At 40.5% G+C, this 18,990-nt stretch overlaps 1 protein-coding gene across 1 annotated transcript in view; it reads left to right on the top strand.

The window, feature by feature from the left end:
• The window catches only part of LOC118113214 (CUB and sushi domain-containing protein 1), a 292,387-nt gene that overhangs the window by 193,627 nt on the left and 79,770 nt on the right, over nucleotides 1-18,990 (top strand). The window contains exons 33-36 of the mRNA XM_047340219.1: nucleotides 1,695-1,886; nucleotides 5,040-5,178; nucleotides 9,535-9,722; nucleotides 12,502-12,696. Of these exons, the coding sequence (XP_047196175.1) occupies nucleotides 1,695-1,886; nucleotides 5,040-5,178; nucleotides 9,535-9,722; nucleotides 12,502-12,696 (714 nt within the window). The remainder of the gene's footprint in view (nucleotides 1-1,694; nucleotides 1,887-5,039; nucleotides 5,179-9,534; nucleotides 9,723-12,501; nucleotides 12,697-18,990) is intronic.

Genomic DNA, 18,990 nt, shown 5'->3' with positions numbered 1-18,990 from the left:
CCTTTATTTACCACAGTGTTGATTTACCAAACGTTCTTATTTTCAAAGCAGGGTTTGTGGCTGTATTCAGGGAGTGGGTTGACGGGGTGACGTTACAGCAAATATTAGTCATTTCCTCCTTCTTCCCTCTCTGTGTCAATATCTGACCTTCTTAAACACATGCAGTTGTGTTCCCTGAAGGTTTAATGAACTCAATGTGGAATCACTATGATTAGCCAAACACCAGCTGTTCAGAAAGATCATTTCTATGTTTCAGTGTTGACATGATTTGAGTTTGGCAGAATCCAAATGAGCAGAACACATGAGCTGAGATATGATTTAAAGTAAACAACAAACAACACAGAAATCAAAGGTGCTGAAAAATGTGTCAATATATCTTGTTTACGCTGATTTCCTCTTGTTGCTGTTATGATCTCACAATCCCTTAGATGTATTATGCAATCCTGTCAGGGTTCCGAACCCCCAACTGATTCAAATCACAGACAGGAATAACCCCTTATATCATTAACTGTCTAGTACACAATACTGGAATATTATAAATACTAAAGGTACAGTATATATTTATACATATACAGAATGGAACATTTTAATCATTAATGATTATGATATAAGACATATCCTTTAAATTTAGTTAGATTTTGTTCATACACATATTTCAACTTTGATATCTGATCAGAACATGTTTTTGTCATTTTAGTTTTTTTAAGCACAGATCGATTCAATGGAAGCACTAAATTACATTACATTACATTTAGCTGACGCTTTTATCCAAAGCGACTTACAATAAGTGCATTCAACCATGAGGGTACAAACCCAGAACAACAAGAATCAAGAAAATACAATTTCTTTAACAAAGCCTAACTACAAAGTGCTATAAGTAAGTGCCATTTAAGTGCTACTAAATTGTTAGTTTAAACTTTTATTCAAGGTATAGTCGGAAGAGGTGTGTTTTTAGTTTGCGGCGGAAGATGTGTAGACTTTCTGCTGTCCTGATGTCCATGGGGAGCTCATTCCACCATTTAGGAGCCAGGACAGCAAACAGTTGTGATTTTGTTGAGTGTTTAGCTCGCATTGAGGGAGCAACAAGCCGATTGGCAGATGCAGGGCGGAGTGAACGGGCTGGGGTTTAACGTTTGACCATGTCCTGGATGTAGACTGGACCCGATCCGTTCACAGCACGGTACACAAGTACTAATGTTTTGAAACGGATGCGGGCAGCCACTGGTAACCAGTGAAGGGAGCGTTAAATAATTGTTAAACACAATTGCAAACATAATTGAAACTCTTCTACTGTGAGTTTGATTGTCATGAAATACGCAATATACTATAGATCTAATTATCCCCAGTTAACACACCACTTAGCCTGAGGGGGGAGCCACTAATTAAAACGCAAAAGAGCACCAGGTCAAATTTGATTGAACTGATGATCCATTTATCATTTAGTTGTCGACTAGTCAGATCGAGCAGGAGCTTTTTTTTCCCCAGCTACCACTGCTACCTTCAATGGAATCATTTTGTCAGTCATTGTCAGTGTGATGACAGTAAGCCCCATTAGAACTCAGACACTCTTTGTCTGCAGCTGCCAGCAATGATAACACTGTTTAAATGTGTTTGTCTCACTACTTCTCTTTCGCTCTCTGTCCAGCAACAGTAAGTCAATATCTGTTTCTCTTTGTGTGTTTCACACTTTTCAGCCACCACAGCGACGACCTGCAATGACCCAGGCGTCCCCGTGAACGGCTCTCGATACGGCGACAGTAAGGAGCCCGGTGACAGCATGACGTTCCAGTGTGACCCGGGCTATCAGCTGGAAGGCCAGGACACCATCACATGTGTTCGGATGGACAACAGATTCTTCTGGCAACCAGACCCTCCAGCGTGTATAGGTAGGTGTGCATTACTCATGTACTGCCTAACTGAGATGAAATTACATGGAAATAAGAGATAAGATCTCATGCCATGGTGTGATGAGTTTAGCTTTAATGAGTTGGTGACATTTCATATTGAATGCTATAAAAATTCCAATTAAATATGTTAAAAGATTGTTAGATAATGTTCATCAGACGTCTGCAATTGGACCCGCTGTTCTTATGAATACATCCCAAAATTGGAAAAGTTGACACAAAACCTCTGGAGGTGAGAGGATCTAGAATGATCCTAACTCTGACTCCAGAGAAGCCTAAAGTTAAGAACTAGCAAGAACGCTGAACTCCAAAAGCAGACGCAATTCTCAAGACACAAGAAGTAGATGCACAACATCTTAACGGTTTAACGACACAATAAGTGAGTGACAACACAGAATATAAGTGGCAATAAGGTAGTAGTAACAGTGTAGTAACTATCAAACCAGTAATTTTGAAATTGTGGGGAAGAGTCCAGTGTCGAGGGAAGGGTGCCAGAGAGAGAAGGGGTGGATGTCTAGTCAGGTGTGCTGTCAAAAGGAGTTCCTGACAGGATCCCTGAGTAGTGTCGCTGGAGAGATGGCTGAGTGCGACAAACAGACTGATGCAAATAATCTGCTGAAAAAGACACAAATTAAGGCACAGGCAGTTTCCAAAAATACAAGGTTTTCTAGGCAGGGGCTGGCAAAAGGCTTGAATACCCCAAGATAAGATGACGTTCTGGCAAGGAGGTGGTGATCGTTATTTATTGCAGCAGCTGAGTAGATGATTGCACGATGAGGAACAAGTGCATGGAGTAGTTGGTGGCACTAAGTGTGGGTGGGGACAAGGCAACATGTGCAAACGTCCCAAGGAAGTGTCCGGAAAAACAACAGACGAGACAGTGGAGGTCCGTTAAGTGCCTCTGTATTGTTCTGCCATACTTCTCTGGAGACAAGTGAACTAGAGCTAAGCTCTTTGAAATCAAGGACAAGCTGGACAGGTGCTGAAGGAATGTTGGTCAGGATAATCACTGTGCCTTGTTCTTTAAAGCAGCCTAAATTAAAAAAAACTCCTAAATTCATCTCTCTCTTCTGTAGCTGTGCTGGACAGCCAGCACAACAAACGTGCCAGCCGATTGGCACCTTTGAAATAGTGAGGCATGTCAACACAAGAGGAAGAGTTGGTTAGATCTGTGGCATCACAGAATGAAACATGTAGCTGTGATAGGGCTCCTGAATAAAACCTTCAGACAAACCAGAGCTTGTTTGCTCTTTTTTCTCAATTATCCCCATCATGGAGCCCACATGCTGCTGAAAGCGTAGTGAGACTCCACAGCCCACTCCACACCTCATTCACACGATTGTGCTGGAGTTTGGTTTTTTTTTAGACTCCCGCTTTCAGGTGTGCTTTTCTTCCTTTATTTTCCTCCTCAACTCTTTCTGTCACAAATGACTTCCCCAACAAAGGAAGAAAATTACTTCTATCCAGATAGCTTTTCTTATGTTTTGAGTCAAAATAACAGGAATACCAAAAAGGTCAATGCAAAAACAATAGACAGCAACAGTCCACTCGTGAAAGCACATTTAAACTTACTAGATCCGCATTGTTATTTGGATCTGCACCAAATTTCACCGTACATAAATATCAGTCCCCTGAAAATCAAACATCCATGAATTATTAAATGGTGAGAAACGTCCTGACAATGTTACAGAAAGTGAAACCAATTTCTCGGATCCGCCCCCAGACCCGGATCCGCGCCAAAATCCAATGAGTTCTATCTTGGGTCATGCTCCATCGCTTCACAAAATTTCATGGAAATCTGTTGAGTGGCTTTTACATAATCCTGCTGACAATCAATCAAGTGCAGACCAAAACACGACCTCCTCGGCGTAGGTAAAGATAGATTTAGTAATGCAATCACACTCTTCACTGTCCTCGCCAATCAAACGAGATATTCCACTCTATTCTTACCAAAAAAAAGTCTGTGCCACATTCTGTCCAAACTAAAGTTGGTCGCGTTTGACTTCATTGGGATACAGCATCAAGTTCATTTTCCTTATTGACTGCTGTATCCAGCTCAGGTTTGTATTGCACGTGACCTATTTCGTCATGTTAGTCAGAGTAGCCGCTGTGTTTTTAATGATTCAAGGAGCAGGATGAGGTATGACATCACTCAGCTGAATAAGGGATGTAAGAGGGAAACACTCCTGCAGCACGTTGACCCAACCCAGAGTAAAGATATACTCATTTCCCCTGCTGTTAGATGCCACAGCCTCCCTCTCTGTTGCCTTCTCCTTCTCTCTACCAGCCGGCACAATCTGGAAGTCATCCACCGCGGTCACAGACACAGGTCATTTTCCTGTGAAACACATTACGCTCTGTCCCTGATATTACCTCTGACTCTTTGCCAGTTGACTCATGTTTTGCGTGACTGAAGGTAAAGTGTAGGGCTTAAATCTCCCTCCATTTCCTCCCCGCTTCCTGCCTGTGCTTCCCTCCCAAGCACCTTAACCTCAGGATGTGATTTCCTAAGCGCTTAAAAGCTCCAAAGATTACCAAGAATTTTACAAAGTTGTCTAGTGCCTATAAGTGTGTATCTGTGTGAGTGATTTGCAGCTATTAATGCCTTTGTTTACCTCTGTTTCACTGTTGATCATCCATTCACACCCACCTGCCACCCCCAAGACACCTCTCCATGTTTCAGATTCTGCCTTCACATCACCAAATTGCTGCTGAATGCATCTATCCGTCTCTCTTGCCAGTATCTCTTTTCTGCTCTCTGGCTCGTTGTGGGATAACAGGACCACTAGGGGTGATTCTCCCAGCTAACTACCCCCAGTCCTTCACTCTGTAACTAAATCTCAAAGTCTCTCCCTATCTGCCTTTTGCTCTTTCACCCTCTCCTGCTACCTGTGGAGGTAATACCAGCGGTCCGCCAGGTGTAATTCTCCCTCATCTAACCAACTCCTGCCATAGCTCCCATCACTAACGCACTCCCTCTCACTCTGCCGACCTGTGGGGGTTATACGAGTGGTCAATCAGGGGTGATTCTCTTTCCAAATTACCTCAAGCCTCGTGCTGTGTAATCATCTTTCTCTCTCTCTCTCTCTCTCTCTCCCTGTTTTTGTCTCTCTCTTGCTTTTTGTCTGACTACAGCAACCTGTGGGGGTAACATCAGTGGACCCTCTGGCGTCATTCTGTCTCCAAACTACCCGCAGCCGTACCCCCCTGGGAAAGAGTGCGACTGGAGAATCAGAGTCAACCCCGACTTTGTTATTGCCCTCATCTTCAAAAGGTAGACACCTCAATTGAAAAAGTTATTATACCTTTGTCTTTACATGGGTTCAATGGCAAGTGGAGCAGCCAGTGCCTCAGAAACACTTTTACCTCCTAACATTTTCTAACATGTGTATTTAATATTTTATTTACACCTCTATTTATACCACTTTTATACGCCGCTGGTCCCATTTTAATTAAAAAACTCTGGGTCTGTGTTTCGTTATAGACAGGCAGAAACTTAGAGAAACAAAGAGACTCACAGCTTTCTGATTTGGTCTTTTCGCTTATTTATCAGGCTTCTATCACATTGCCTTCTTCCACGATTAGCCCTAACCTGGTCAATCAATTACAGGAGTTGCTGACCCTGTTGTCTTTGCTAACAGATGTTGTGCAGTTTAAATTCTGCATTTTACAAAGATACAACTGTCCAGCGGGACCTGAGTGGGACGCGCTTGCCCGTTTACACCGGCACGCACATGCCAAGTGTATGTGAGTGGTCATGTGATGTGCTTTTTCAGGCATGTTAGTATAGACGGAGATTAAAACCGATGCAGAGGCCAAATGCTCATATGGACAGAGATGGTTTTAGTTTTCTGATCGCGAATGTGAATTTCACTCTCTGAAAATGTTAAGTTACTGATGCATGGCTTGTGTTGGTTAACACAGTTTGTTGTCAGAAGAATTAATGCTTATTGATCGTAACACACTTCATAACATTCGTAACACAACAAGAAAGATGAGGGAGCATCAGTGAGATGTATCCGTCCACAAGTGTGAGGCAATGCGGCAGCAGCAAACGCATCAGGGCAAAGCTCACTGATGTTATTACTTTTTAATTAGTTTATCCCAATACCTTAGAAAACATTAAAATCACCAACTTAAAGATTTAGGTGCATGGACAGAGTCCCCCAAGCATTTTCCAAAATATGTTTCTCTTCTGGCTTAAATTAAAAAATGTATCACCCCCCATGGACTTGGTTCATGAGTTCAGTATAAATTTATTTTTCAGTGTGGACTTTGCATGACTCACTTTGACCCACACTGAGTCTTAAAAAAGGTCTGTGCTGTAGAGTCAAGGGCCTGACCCACTTTAGCCTGATGTTAATTAATGTAGTAAAGGATCATTAACCTGACTAATAAACCAATAACGGTGTGGAAAACCTCTAATAGACATTTAAAAACACGTCCAACATAAGTAACTACTGTAGTTTAATGAAAAGGTTATGGTGAGATAATCCTTTCAGAAAATCTAAATCGCAATTTTCGGCTTCTTGACTCTCAGGGCCTGAATCTTTCAGTCGGCCATTTTTAAGAGTGTCTGAGCAGGAACTTTCTGACTGTATGCAAAGGAAACTATGTTGGTCTTTTTCACAAAAACATTACACTGGCAGATAAGTATTTCTGACAAATCCAACTTTTGTTTTTTGTACCAGGGCTGTGTTTATTTACATCCCGAGTCCTGTTTGCGTCTTAGTGGTGAATATTTCATATTCAAAGTGGTTAGGGGCCTACGACTATAGCAAAAGTGAAGATTACAGTTTCACATGTCGTAAAGAGATAAAAGCAAAGCAGAGTTTCTCCAGATTGCCAAAGGAAAAAAATGACCCAATTTTGGCGTCATGTTTTTCAGCTGGAGAGATAATTCCCATAATTCCCTCCTGTTGTAACAGTGAGACAGTTTTTTTGTCATTTCTTTGCGACTGTTTTGCTAATTTTAACCTCGTTATTGTGTTTTATGAACTCACATGAGACAAACTTCTATTGAACCAATTACTAATAACTTCTAATCAGCCTCTGAATCAGATCCTTGTACAATTCTTTCATTTTTTCATTGAAGTCAGAACTAATTTTGTGGTATAATCATTTAAGCATTCGTATCCAAATGACCCTTGTTTTATAATAGTGCTAAAAGATAAGACATGTTTATTTGTCAAATGAGTGATATTATATTCCATATTCTATAATTGCACTCTTTACTCTCAGTGTAAAATAATGTGTTTGTAATCTTCCCCTAATGAGAGGATAGACTGTTTTGTGACACTTAAAACACAGTGTGTTTCTTATCCAAAAAACTAAAACACACCTACTCAAGTTTGCATTATTGTTGCGTTCAGGTCTTAAATCCGAACAGACTTACTTTTCTTCAGGCAGGGGTTATGCTGCTGTCCCATTTTCTGCTCAGTGAGATATTTGTGATCTTTTCATGACATTTCAGTAGCTTTAACATTCAGACCCAGAATGTATCACTAATGCAAAAGGTATTAACATGGATCATTTCAGTGCTTTGTCAGTGCAAGAAGGGGCTTATGCGCAGTTAAGCCCATTCTTCACCAGATATAAACTCAGGGCTTGAACTTCACTCAGTACTCTTGGCTCAAATGTAATTTTTGTAATGATTGCATAATGTTTTTGATAATAGACTTTGTTTTAAGTTAAATAACAGCTTTTTCTGCCAAAGTCAGAAATTCAAAGTAGTTTTTAATGGTTTAAAATAAAGTGAACAGGTAGAAAAAGTCTGGGACACAAACTGGGTTATTCCATTTATACAGCTACATCTGTCTATCCTCTATAGTACACAAGTTGTTAGTTTGCAATTTACATTTTTTGTCAAGAACTACAACATATTTAGTGCATTTCCTGACTCACTCAATCTTCCTGGGTCCTCTTCACCGTTATTTGCAGAACTGTGTAGTAACAGTGTTCATGTCCTGGATACACAGAACGTGCTCTGTGTAAATGGAGACACAGAATACAAACAATAAAGGGATTTTGCTCTTTTAAATCTTGCAGTATAATATCCCCAGTGTTTGAAGACTCTGTACCATTACACAAGTTGACTTCAGTTTCTGGAGATTCACTCTGACCTTAACCATAACTACGACAGGCTTAACACTAACCTTTACCCAAACCTTAACCTAAACCTAACCTCGGTCTAAATTTAAAATATCTGTTCACCTGAACATTCAATCATTTTCATTGTGGGGATTTGTTTTTTAATCCCAAAAGAAAGAAATGTGATTTGGTAAACATATTTAGGTCCACACGTCATTAGTATTACCTACAGCACACTCACACACACGATGAAGTCTTCACTTAACTGGGTGGTGTAACCAGACAGGCTGGAGACAGACCTTATACACTGAAAGCAAACATGTGTGTGTGTGTGTGTGTCACCCATACAAATATGTCTCAGTGTGACAAGTGGGAGACAGGCTTGACACAACCTCTGTCAAAACAAACCCTGAGACTTTGTGTGGGACTGTGTGGTTGTGTGTTGTGTGTACACGTGTCATGTACCTTTACCCTCTTGAGCACCACATGTCTACATGTATGTGTAGAGTGATGAGGAGAAGTTGTCGAAGTCAAATCCAGCCAAACTTTTACAAAAAAATACACATTAGTAGTTTACTGGCAGTTTAAGGCTGCAGGTTAATAAATTCAGGGCACATATTTGTGTCCGGTTCTCACACAAACACATGCACACAAATACCGAGGATATAAAAGATCATAAATACTGTTCTGTGTATGCCCTAAAAGTTTAGAGTCCAGCAGGTATGCACCGAAAAACAATCTTCTACTTGTGTCATTTTCACCAATATTACTGAAGAAAAAGAAATGTATTGAGAACAAAAATGTAAGATAAACACATTTCCATTTATTTTGAAATGAAAATGTAAACGGCTCATTTACCCAAGGCAGTCTGGTTCCACCATGGGCTATATTTGGTGTCCTTTGATTTTCAGCGTTTGCCCCTAATCTGTTTTGACTGGTCCAGTTCCTTTCTTCCCCATGTGTATTTTTGCTTAGCAGTGGAGTTTTGGAGAAAAACATCAATATACTTGGTTGCTCGCATCCGTGTCTTAGCTTCTTCTGTTTTTAGGTGGAGTCGTGCTCACATTGAGGGAACCTGCTTCCCATGCACTTGTGCTCTGCAGTAATTAAAAGGGACTCTGATAACAGTGGTGCTCAAATCACATCAAGACCTTCTCAGGCAATATATCCCAAAAGGGTAGAGGGAGATCTTTCCTCCTTATTTTTGTGAAATATCCCAGAAAGTAGTTTTGACGAGTTATTGCTGTTTTAATTGCATTAGGAAGAAAACAACATGATTTAAGGTGTTATTTTTCTACAGCAGTAAACACATCCCAAAAATGTCAAAACATGTCAAATGATGAAATTAGAAGATGATTAATGGAGAGATAGTACAAACTAGTTATTAAATGAGAAAGATATTTGAATTGAATACATATCACTGGATTATTTGTTTTTGAATTTTAACACACACACACACACACACACTCGCACACACACATTAACAATGCAATCAATCTTCCTTGATTCTCGAGCCTAACCTTCTTTGTTTTTGTTTTAGTTTCAACATGGAGCCAAGTTACGACTTCCTGCACATCTACGAGGGTGAAGACTCTAATGGGCCGTTACTAGCAAGTCTCCAAGGCAACCAGGCCCCAGAGCGAATAGAGAGCAGCAGTAACAGTCTCTTCCTGGCATTCAGATCTGATGCCTCGCTGGGCATGTCTGGGTTCGCCATTGAATTCAGAGGTAATTAAACCCCAAAAAACTCAAGCTTAATATAACATCTTCATACATTTCCAGCAGGTCTCATTTAAAGTACTGGAATTCTTCGTAGATAATGACCAAACTGTTTAAAACACTCTAATATAAAGACTCTTGTTTAGTTATAATAGTATAAGCATAGAGAGCAGTAGCTGTATCAATGATAGTAATGGTAGTAGTATGAAAACAAGTAATAGTGGTACTGAAGCTATAGTATACAGTAGTAGTTGAAACTGTATTGGCAGTGCAACATTGTAGTAGTAGTAGTAGTATTCGATAGTTACTGTACAGGAAGTGTGAAGTAATAGAAATATTTGTCAGTCTCAAAATTCATCTCAACACATTGTTTATGCAATTATGATTATTACTCTTATGAACAAATCAGTGCTATACAACCATAGCCTGTATATAAAGATGGACGACATGACTGCTCCCCAAAGGTGAAGCCAAACCATTTTGATCTCCCCCTGGTGGCTGGCTGAGGTATATGTTGTGAATCCCGCCTCATCCATGTTAGCGGATGAGACATTGACCAAATAAAAAAATCTGAGTACATGTTTCACAAGCTAATTTTTCTCAAAGATGGTTTCAGACATTTTAGTTGGTTTTATCGCACTGACGTACGTTCACATGCTCGTTTTTCTCTAAGTGTGGTTTTAATTAGTAATTTGATGGTATATAAACAAGGTAAAAGGTTTTGATTGACAGCTGAGACTGTATCACGATTGGACAAGGCCATGTATTGATTGAATCTCGCTACCACGGCAACATCACCCTATCACTACTTTGCAGACTCTGTCTCCAAATGTGCAAACAGGCAGCGTTAGTATCAAGTATATTTTAGCTTAACTTCTGGATAGTTGGAGGAAGTGGAGACACGTCTTCTTTATGTGGAGTCTGCTTGTATTAAATTTCTACCGAGATTTAATCTACTTTTACATATTTAAGTTTCACTCTTTTATAATGTGTGGGCCAGATTTACTAATGCTTTAGAGCCAGTATTTTTTTTAGATGCAGATGGTAAACAATCTGGCCCAGACAGATCATCTTAGCAAGTGTTTACAAGGTGTGTCTCGCTCCTCATCGCATTTGCATTTAAGGGAGAATCACAGAAATAATAGGAAGAGACATGTTGACAGAGGCTGATTATGTATTCCGCTGGATCTGCTCAGGTTGTGCAATTTCCGCAGTAGCTCAAAACGGATTTACGAGAGCGACAAGAATCGTTATGATGGGGGAGAGAAACATAAACTTGTATCTAACTGAAAATCAATCAGAAACAAAGACGAAGCAATTAGGCTATTGTTAATGAGCACAATATCTGATTACTGTTGCACCAATTAATGGTGGACGGGTAATTTTTGTTTCGCGCTTATAAAACTTGACCATCAGTGAACTGTAAAATCACTACGGGCTGCAAGTGAGCTTTTCTTTTAATTAAATGTTAAATGGTGATGCATTTAAAGTGAGAGTTTTTAACTCAGTGCTGGATTTAACTAAAGATATCACTTCAATTAAATGTTCTTTTCCAATGAATGCTTTGTTGCCTCTTTATGAATCAATAACTGGCTACATGCTTAGGATTATATTATAGTTATATGAGCAATATTTGAGTAAGAGCCAGAGTAAATGTTTTGCAATCAGGATAACGGCATCATTATTTCTTTGCTAATTGCAAAGGTGTAATTTATCCTGGAGGCAGAACCATGTTCAGTCCAAAAGCTGGCTGTGTAATGAGCTGCTATCTTTCTAAGTGTATCTGGCCATGTGTTAAATAAGTACTGAGAATGGCTGCTGTGTGCACAAAAGCGAAACACAAAATCGTTGTCACTATGTTCTGTGTTTACAGTGTTGTGATTAAAATGTGGATCCCGGAGTGTCTCTAACCTCCAGACTGGATAATATCGAAGCTCCATTAACTTGAGAACGTGATACTTACTGTACATCGGAAGTCTTTCTCAGTTGAAAGGGTTCCTCCTGACATAGGAGACGTTGCTTGACTCATTGTGGAGCTGATGATTACTTGTTTGAGTAACCAGAGACTAGATTTGCTCTGTCAAGTAATATCAACAAATTTTTCTCCTGTTTCTCTCCGTCCATTTATCTCTAATTAAAAAAAGATTATCTGCCTCTCTGTTGTCTGTCTCCTCGCGCTACCCTACACCTCTGTACTTTTGTCATTAATTCATTACCTTTCATCTGCCATCTCTCTAATTAAAAATCCAACCTTAATCATCTCCCTGTTTTGCTTCCATCTTGCCCTCCACCTCACTCTCTCTCCCTGTCGATCAGTTTCCCTCCGTCAAGCCCGATATCTCTTTCTTATTAGAGTATCACAGAAAAGCAAACATGCTCGGCAAACAGCCCTAACCCAACACTGTTTGTACAATATAGCCTAAATTCAGTTGATAAATAGTGGTCTGTTGACTAAATCTGTCTCAAACTTACCCCTGAAACGGTTTTGAAATAAGATTTTTTGTATTGAGATGCATAAAAGATTGTATGTTATGGAAATCTGTACCTTGTTATCTATAATTATCCCACTGAAAATGATATGAATTTGTCATTCGGCATATGGAGAGCAAATTGGTATGTTGCTTTTTTTTCTGCACCACATGGGAGGCTGTGGTTTAGTGTGTGGCACTGAAATTTGCTGTAATTTATTTAACAGGTGAATAAATAATGAAAAATAAAAACAGTTAATTTTTAATGAGTTGGACTTTGTGGCTTTCTAGTAACACAAATCCTCTTCATTCTCCAACAGAAAAACCAAGAGAAGCCTGTTTTGACCCTGGCAACATTATGAACGCCAGTCGGACAGGTTATGACTACAAACTGGGATCTCAGGTGTCCTACAACTGTCACCATGGTTACACGATCGTGGGTGGAGATACCATCACTTGTGTCATGGGGAATGATGGGAAGCCAGTGTGGGACAGAGCTCTGCCATCATGCAAAGGTAGGAGAGACGCATCAAGAACAAACACAGTCACCAATGGTTGGACAATATTACACTTAACTACACTATTGTGATTATATAGTATTATGACTGTAACAAAACCACCTGCCTGCTTGTTAAAAGTAGGACTACCATAGTGTTTCAAAAGTAAATATCTAAACAAGGAAATTTAAGATTCATACCATTTGAATGCAGTGTCCTCACTTTTGTTTTACGAACCTCTGTGCTGTCAGATATTCAATCGGGGGGGGAAATGACACAAACAATTGTTAGAAAATATTTTGTATCTTTACAAGCCATACACAACATCTGTGGCTGCCACGACTCCATTTCAATCACAACACCATGTGAAACTATGATGACTGATTTGCCAAAACCTTGTTTAAATGGTACGAGAAAATACTATGTGTGCCAAGTGTATTTGTCGGGTGTGGGTGTGTGTGTGTGTGTGTGTCTGTGTGTGTGTTTGTGTGTATTTGAGTGTGGCTAGACTGTCTATTTCCTTTGATTGACAGCTCAGAGAGCTAAAGAGGTGGAACCTGCCAAACTGCCACTCAGGGCATATGTGCTTTACGAATGTGAGTGAGAGTGTGTGATGTCCAGGTTACTGTAATGTTGTGGGGACCAAATGTCTTGACGCAGTCACATTATGGGAACTTGTCTTTCTTATGCGGACAGAAAGCCAGTCACTGTGGCATAAATCATGGCTTTAAGGGCAGGATAAGAGTTTGGGTTACACTGCTTTTCTCTGCCATTATAAGGAAGAACTGAATGAATGGGGAAAAAAACAGGTTGCATGTAGTTACTGTTCTTGGGCCAGTGAGTGTTTTCAAGTGTAGAAAGTGTTTGGTTCATCCAGTTTGACCTGTCGGAGTTTGTTCTGCTGTCAGAGCAGAAATGAATTCATGACGAGGGAAAACAAGTTATTAGTGTTTTCCCATCGTCTTAACTGCCGAAAATTAACCAGGGAGAAAAATCTGTCAGACAGCCAAGAATTACATCTGTCACAGACCAAGAGCTCGAAAAGACTCAAGTCTGAACAAATGTTGAACGTCGAAGAAAATAATCATGTGAGAGGAATCGACTCACTACAGTAACTGAGTCAGGTGACTTGTCGACATAGTGAGCTGTCCACAGACGTCCAAACAAACAAAAAGGTCGGTCAGCAGCCAAACACACAGATGTTTATGGCAGGATGAGTAATGTCAGCTCATATCCATTCGCTGTCTTGTTTTACCAGTGTGATTTTCCGAAGCACCCAATGTGTTCGCTCACAAAAATGTGACGCGTTCATTCAGAACTTAGCATGTAGCCCTCGCTTCGTCAGTGAGCAACTTTGTTTCTCTGTTTTTCTCGCTGATGTCTGTGAGAGATGGCCTCACCCAACCCCCCCGCCCTCTACACCACCTAAGCCCCCATGGAGTAATTATGGTTAGGGTTAGAGTAAGCCTCCTGGAAATAAATGCAAATCAGTGTGTGTACGTAGTTGTGTAGGATGAGTTTTTGGAGTTGTGTGTGTGTGTGTGTGTGTGTGTGTGTGTGTGTGTTTGTGATAAAGTGACAGAGGCCTGACCTGGTGCCATGTGAGTCCAAAATTTCAATATTCAACCGAGCAAGGCAGCAGGACAAGGGAGGAATTTTAAAATCAGCACAAAACACACACACACACACACACACACACACACACACACACACATAGGGACAACACACACCTACTTATACCTCTTAGCAATTTGACAAAGGCTCCTGTGAAAGTTGTGTTTAATAACGTCGGAGAGACAGTGAAGATGGGGAGCTGGGAGCTGGAGGGTGGGAGAGAATGAAGATGAGATAATTGTGCTCAGAGTAGCTGTTTGAGAAGAGCAACTAATAACAGACAGCAAGGGGAGAAAAAGCTCAGCAAGTCATCTTATCTCATGTTCACATTCATCCAGTTTGTTATTTCAAGGCAGAAGCACCACTTACAAACTAACTCAACGAAACCTTAAATCGAGAGGGTTCTCTGCTGCACTTCTTTGTCAGCTGTTCAAAACAAAGACTGTAATTTATATCAGTAGTTCAGAGCAAAAACATGTAATTGTATCAATGGAAAACAATCTTAACTCTGTCACTTGCTAATCGACAAGAACACTAAGTTACCTTGTGTCTTGAATGTATTAACATATTATATTGATCAAAACCTTAACTAATTTTCAAGAGTAGTATTTCAAGTCAGTCGGCCATAATTTAACCAATCAAGTTTCAAGTTTGTGTCTGATGTCAGAAGGTAGTGATGATGATGCACTCACAGCTGGATTTGGCCAAAACAACTTGCTCAAACAAATCTTTGCCTTTGCTCTTGCAATGCAAAGAGACTAATTCCTAATTTTACGCACAAAAATCACTAGTTGTATAATATTTGTTGTGTCAGTTGTTAATCATCAGTGTTTTTTAAATATCTTCTGCTATATTAACAATCCACCAAAGATGTGTCCATGAGTCAAAATAACACTTTGGAGCAATTATACTTTTCCCGGTTCTAGTAGTTAGACCCAACAGGCAAACAGCCCGATGGGACCCATCCAAATATGTTATATGGTATATTTCTTTACTGTTAGAAAAGTGTCATGAAATGGTTTTGAGCTGACTTTTGTGTATTCATGAATGGTGTCATGGACCATAAACTTCCCTCATTTAGGTGTGTTTCCTTCAGGTTGATACTGTGATTAAAAAATGAATATCTTTTAATTTTAATTTTGACTACATGCACCATTACACATTAATATTACTTTTACCTTAGTGTCGTTTTGAGTATGACACTGTCCCACTGGATACCTTATGAGTGTAATATCCATGCATATAGTGAACATTTATTATTAATATATGACATGTTGATATACCGTATATCCCCACTGATTTAGTGACTGAATCATACATAGTGTTGAAGACGTTCTTTATTGATCTAAAGTAAAGCTCTGTTATCCCTCCTCTCCGGTGGATCAGTTGTTTGCTCTGGTCTCTCACAGCAGGACCCTCTTGAGTTTGGTCTCTGGCCTTGTGCTGTGTCCCAGATACACTGATCGATCTACACAGATCATCCTCACCTACACTATTGGACTATTCACATAATCAAAGCGGAACAATTGAACTAAATCCAGTCCTAGCCAGTAATCTTGCTCTTTTCCTCCCTCGGCTCATATTGTACATTGAATTTTCTCACCACATAGTTAGGGGAAGTTAGTCCGTCTGTCTGTCTCTCTGTCTTTGGGCCGCTCCTGGGGCTTTTAGACCAAACTCATTAGACAGGGTGAGACCTCTTTAAATAATACATCTCCACTTACACTCCCACTGTCTCCTCTCGTCTTCACTTTCAGCCCCCCACTCTCCCTCCACCCCACATACACACTTGCTTTCCTCTATTCTCCTCCTCCTCTCTCCTTTTCGCCATATCTACATCTCGTTCTCCTCCCTCTCGTCACGTTTCTTCATCCTTTCTCTCTCTTATTTCACCTTCCTCCCACATCCTCTGTCTGTGTCTGATTTACTCTATATTTTTCCCTCAACATTTCTCACTGACTCTCTCTCTCTCTCTCTCTCTCTCTCTCTCTCTCTCTCTCTCTCTCTCTCTCTCTCTCACACATGCACGCATACACCTCCCATCTCAAACCACTCTTTTATTGGTTTCCATGGTAACTAAGAGCTGGTGCGAGAAAGAGGGAATTCTCTGTGACTGTTGATAGAGTTGTGTGTGTGTGTGTGTGTGTGTGTGTGTGTGTGTGTGTGTGTGTGTGTGTGTGTGTGTGTGTGTGTGTGTGTGTGTGTGTGTGTGTGTGTGTGTGTGTGTGTGTGTGTGTGTGCGCAAGAAGTGTGGGAGAGAGACACAGAAATGAAGAAGGGAGAGAGAGATGTAGCTATTACACAGTGCCGCCTAGAGGCACTAATCTCTCATACACACACACACACACACACACACACACACACACACACACACACACACACACACACACACACACACACACACACACACACACACTCAAGGGCTTTACAGGTCAGAGACTGCTCCAAGCTTAACCATAACTGTCACTGCATAACCCTTAACTTGAACCCAAACCTAACCTCAAACCTTGTTTTCACCTTGAAAATGAATTATTTACATTTTGAGGACTTAGTTTTTGTCCCTACAAAAAACAAAACAAACAAATGTGTGTGTGTGTGTGTGTGTGTGTGTGTGTGTGTGTGTGTGTGTGTGTGTGTGTGTGTGTGTGTGTGTGTGTGTGTGTGTGTGTGTGTGTGTGTGTGTGTGTGTGTGTTGCTGAACAATATCTATGTCACTAATTTAGAACAAAATACACTTTGTGTTTACTTTTTGTCAGTTGAAATTTTATTATCGATGAATCCGACTGAAATACTATTCTTCACTCTGAGATTGTCCTTTTGACCCCATAGCCAAGAGCGCTGCAGACTGCTTGTGTGCATATTAAGGATTTTTCTTGTTTTAATGTCATAATATGCACTATTTCTTCAGTACAACAACAAGGCCCTGTACTGACAGCAACATTATACTGCTTTAATACAAACACTGTTTTCATTCATTTTAATCTTTCTCTGCTGCTGTTACACCAAAGTTCCCTGTTTTAGATCTCAGTGCCACGGTGCTGTTTTATTTTGACAAGCACACAGGTGACATGATGTACAATCCTAGTGGTGTCTCCCAATCTACTGATCAACAGGCTTTGATAACGCAGCAAGTAATTCCTTAGTGCATCAGAAAAGGTAAAGAAGACTGCAAGCTGTGGTAAACATGAAAGTTAACAATACCAAATTTTCAAAATACTTAAAATCAGCTTTGCACATGTAGAAAATGACACTTGACACACTTGCTCGCCCTTAAAGATGCACACAGTGTGAATTTGGTGAGTGCCACTCACTGTAAACCACAACTTTTGTTTGATTACACGATTCTAATTTTAATAAAACAACTTCCGGTGGCTAAAAGGGTCAAAGCTTTCTTTCGGTCTTTCACAAATCAGTTCGGTGATTACAGATGCTAGACATTTTGTTTTGGCTCATACAGGGTGCAGCAAAACCATTTTCAGGGCTTACAAGGAATCTGACTCTCATTATGTTTCTTGATGAAAATACAGTAAATATACTCTTTTGTGTCAATGCACTACTCTCTACACTGTTGATATGAATTCTGCTCTCTGAAAAGTCACCGAAACTGCTGTGGTTCTGGTTTTCAAACAGCTCTCTGAACAACCAATACACAACTGTACTTCCAATGCCATGCCAAAGCCCCCATAATCAAAGTGCACGAACGTGTGACAGAAAGAGTAACTTGCATATCATTGTATTTTTTTGGCATTTTCATTTGAGCATGTGTGTGTTTGAGTGATCAAAGCACGTGTGTGTGCAAGGGCTTTTGATAAGGCTGACACCTGAGCCCAGAGCATCACCACTGGGGGATTGTGGGTAGATCAAGACGAGACCTCAAGACCTCAAGGTTTCGATGCAGCAGCACAACAGAAATCAATTCAAAAAATATCAATCAGTGTCAAAGCAGAGGATCAGGAGGAGAGGAGAGAAAGAGGCTGATTACTCTGCTGCTTTAGGAAACAAGAAGTAAGTAGGAAGGGATGGGAGTCAGAAGGAGGAGGATGAATGGGTGGGAGTCCACCTCTCTCGCAATGGAGTAGGAACCAAATCAGTCGTGCTATATTTTTCACTCTAGGCATGTAAATCGGCTTTTGCTGAGTAACCAACATTACCAAGAATACGGGCTGAGTCTTGATGTCCACACACATGCTTTATATACTTTGACATGTGTTGCTGATAAGTCTGCAGCAGCTGAGTTCTATCCCACTGTGAAATTGGAAAGTGCCTCTTGGTTCTCTGGTGGACCTTCTGAGCCCTTTATGCACAGTTTTTACAAGACTGAAATGCTAGAGATTTTGCCTGAGGGAGTAACCCTCCAGGGGATGTACAAAATGGTCCAAAAAATTTCACCAATAAAAAATCTGCGACTAACGTTTAGATCATTTTAATATTTTCAAAACATGAGCGACAGTCCAAAAAAAAGCGCCCGAAAAATTGCATCCTCACATTTTAGTGGCCACAGCAGACAGGTCGGCGACCTCGGTAACAGATTAATTCACAGCGCTCTCCCATTTCTCAAACAACATTTTCGACCTTTGCACCCTCCTGCTCTCACATTTTCGACAAGCACAGAGGTGATGATAATTAAAGTCTGTTAGAGATCACAGCCGATGGCGGGGGTGGACGTTGGGACGGGGTCACAGAGGTGCACACAGTGGC

The sequence above is a fragment of the Hippoglossus stenolepis genome, chromosome 1 (genome assembly GCF_022539355.2).
Source record: "Hippoglossus stenolepis isolate QCI-W04-F060 chromosome 1, HSTE1.2, whole genome shotgun sequence".
In the NCBI taxonomy this organism is placed as follows: domain Eukaryota; kingdom Metazoa; phylum Chordata; class Actinopteri; order Pleuronectiformes; family Pleuronectidae; genus Hippoglossus; species Hippoglossus stenolepis.
The sequence above is the reverse complement of the archived record's forward strand: the minus strand, read 5'-3'. Positions and strand labels throughout refer to the sequence as shown.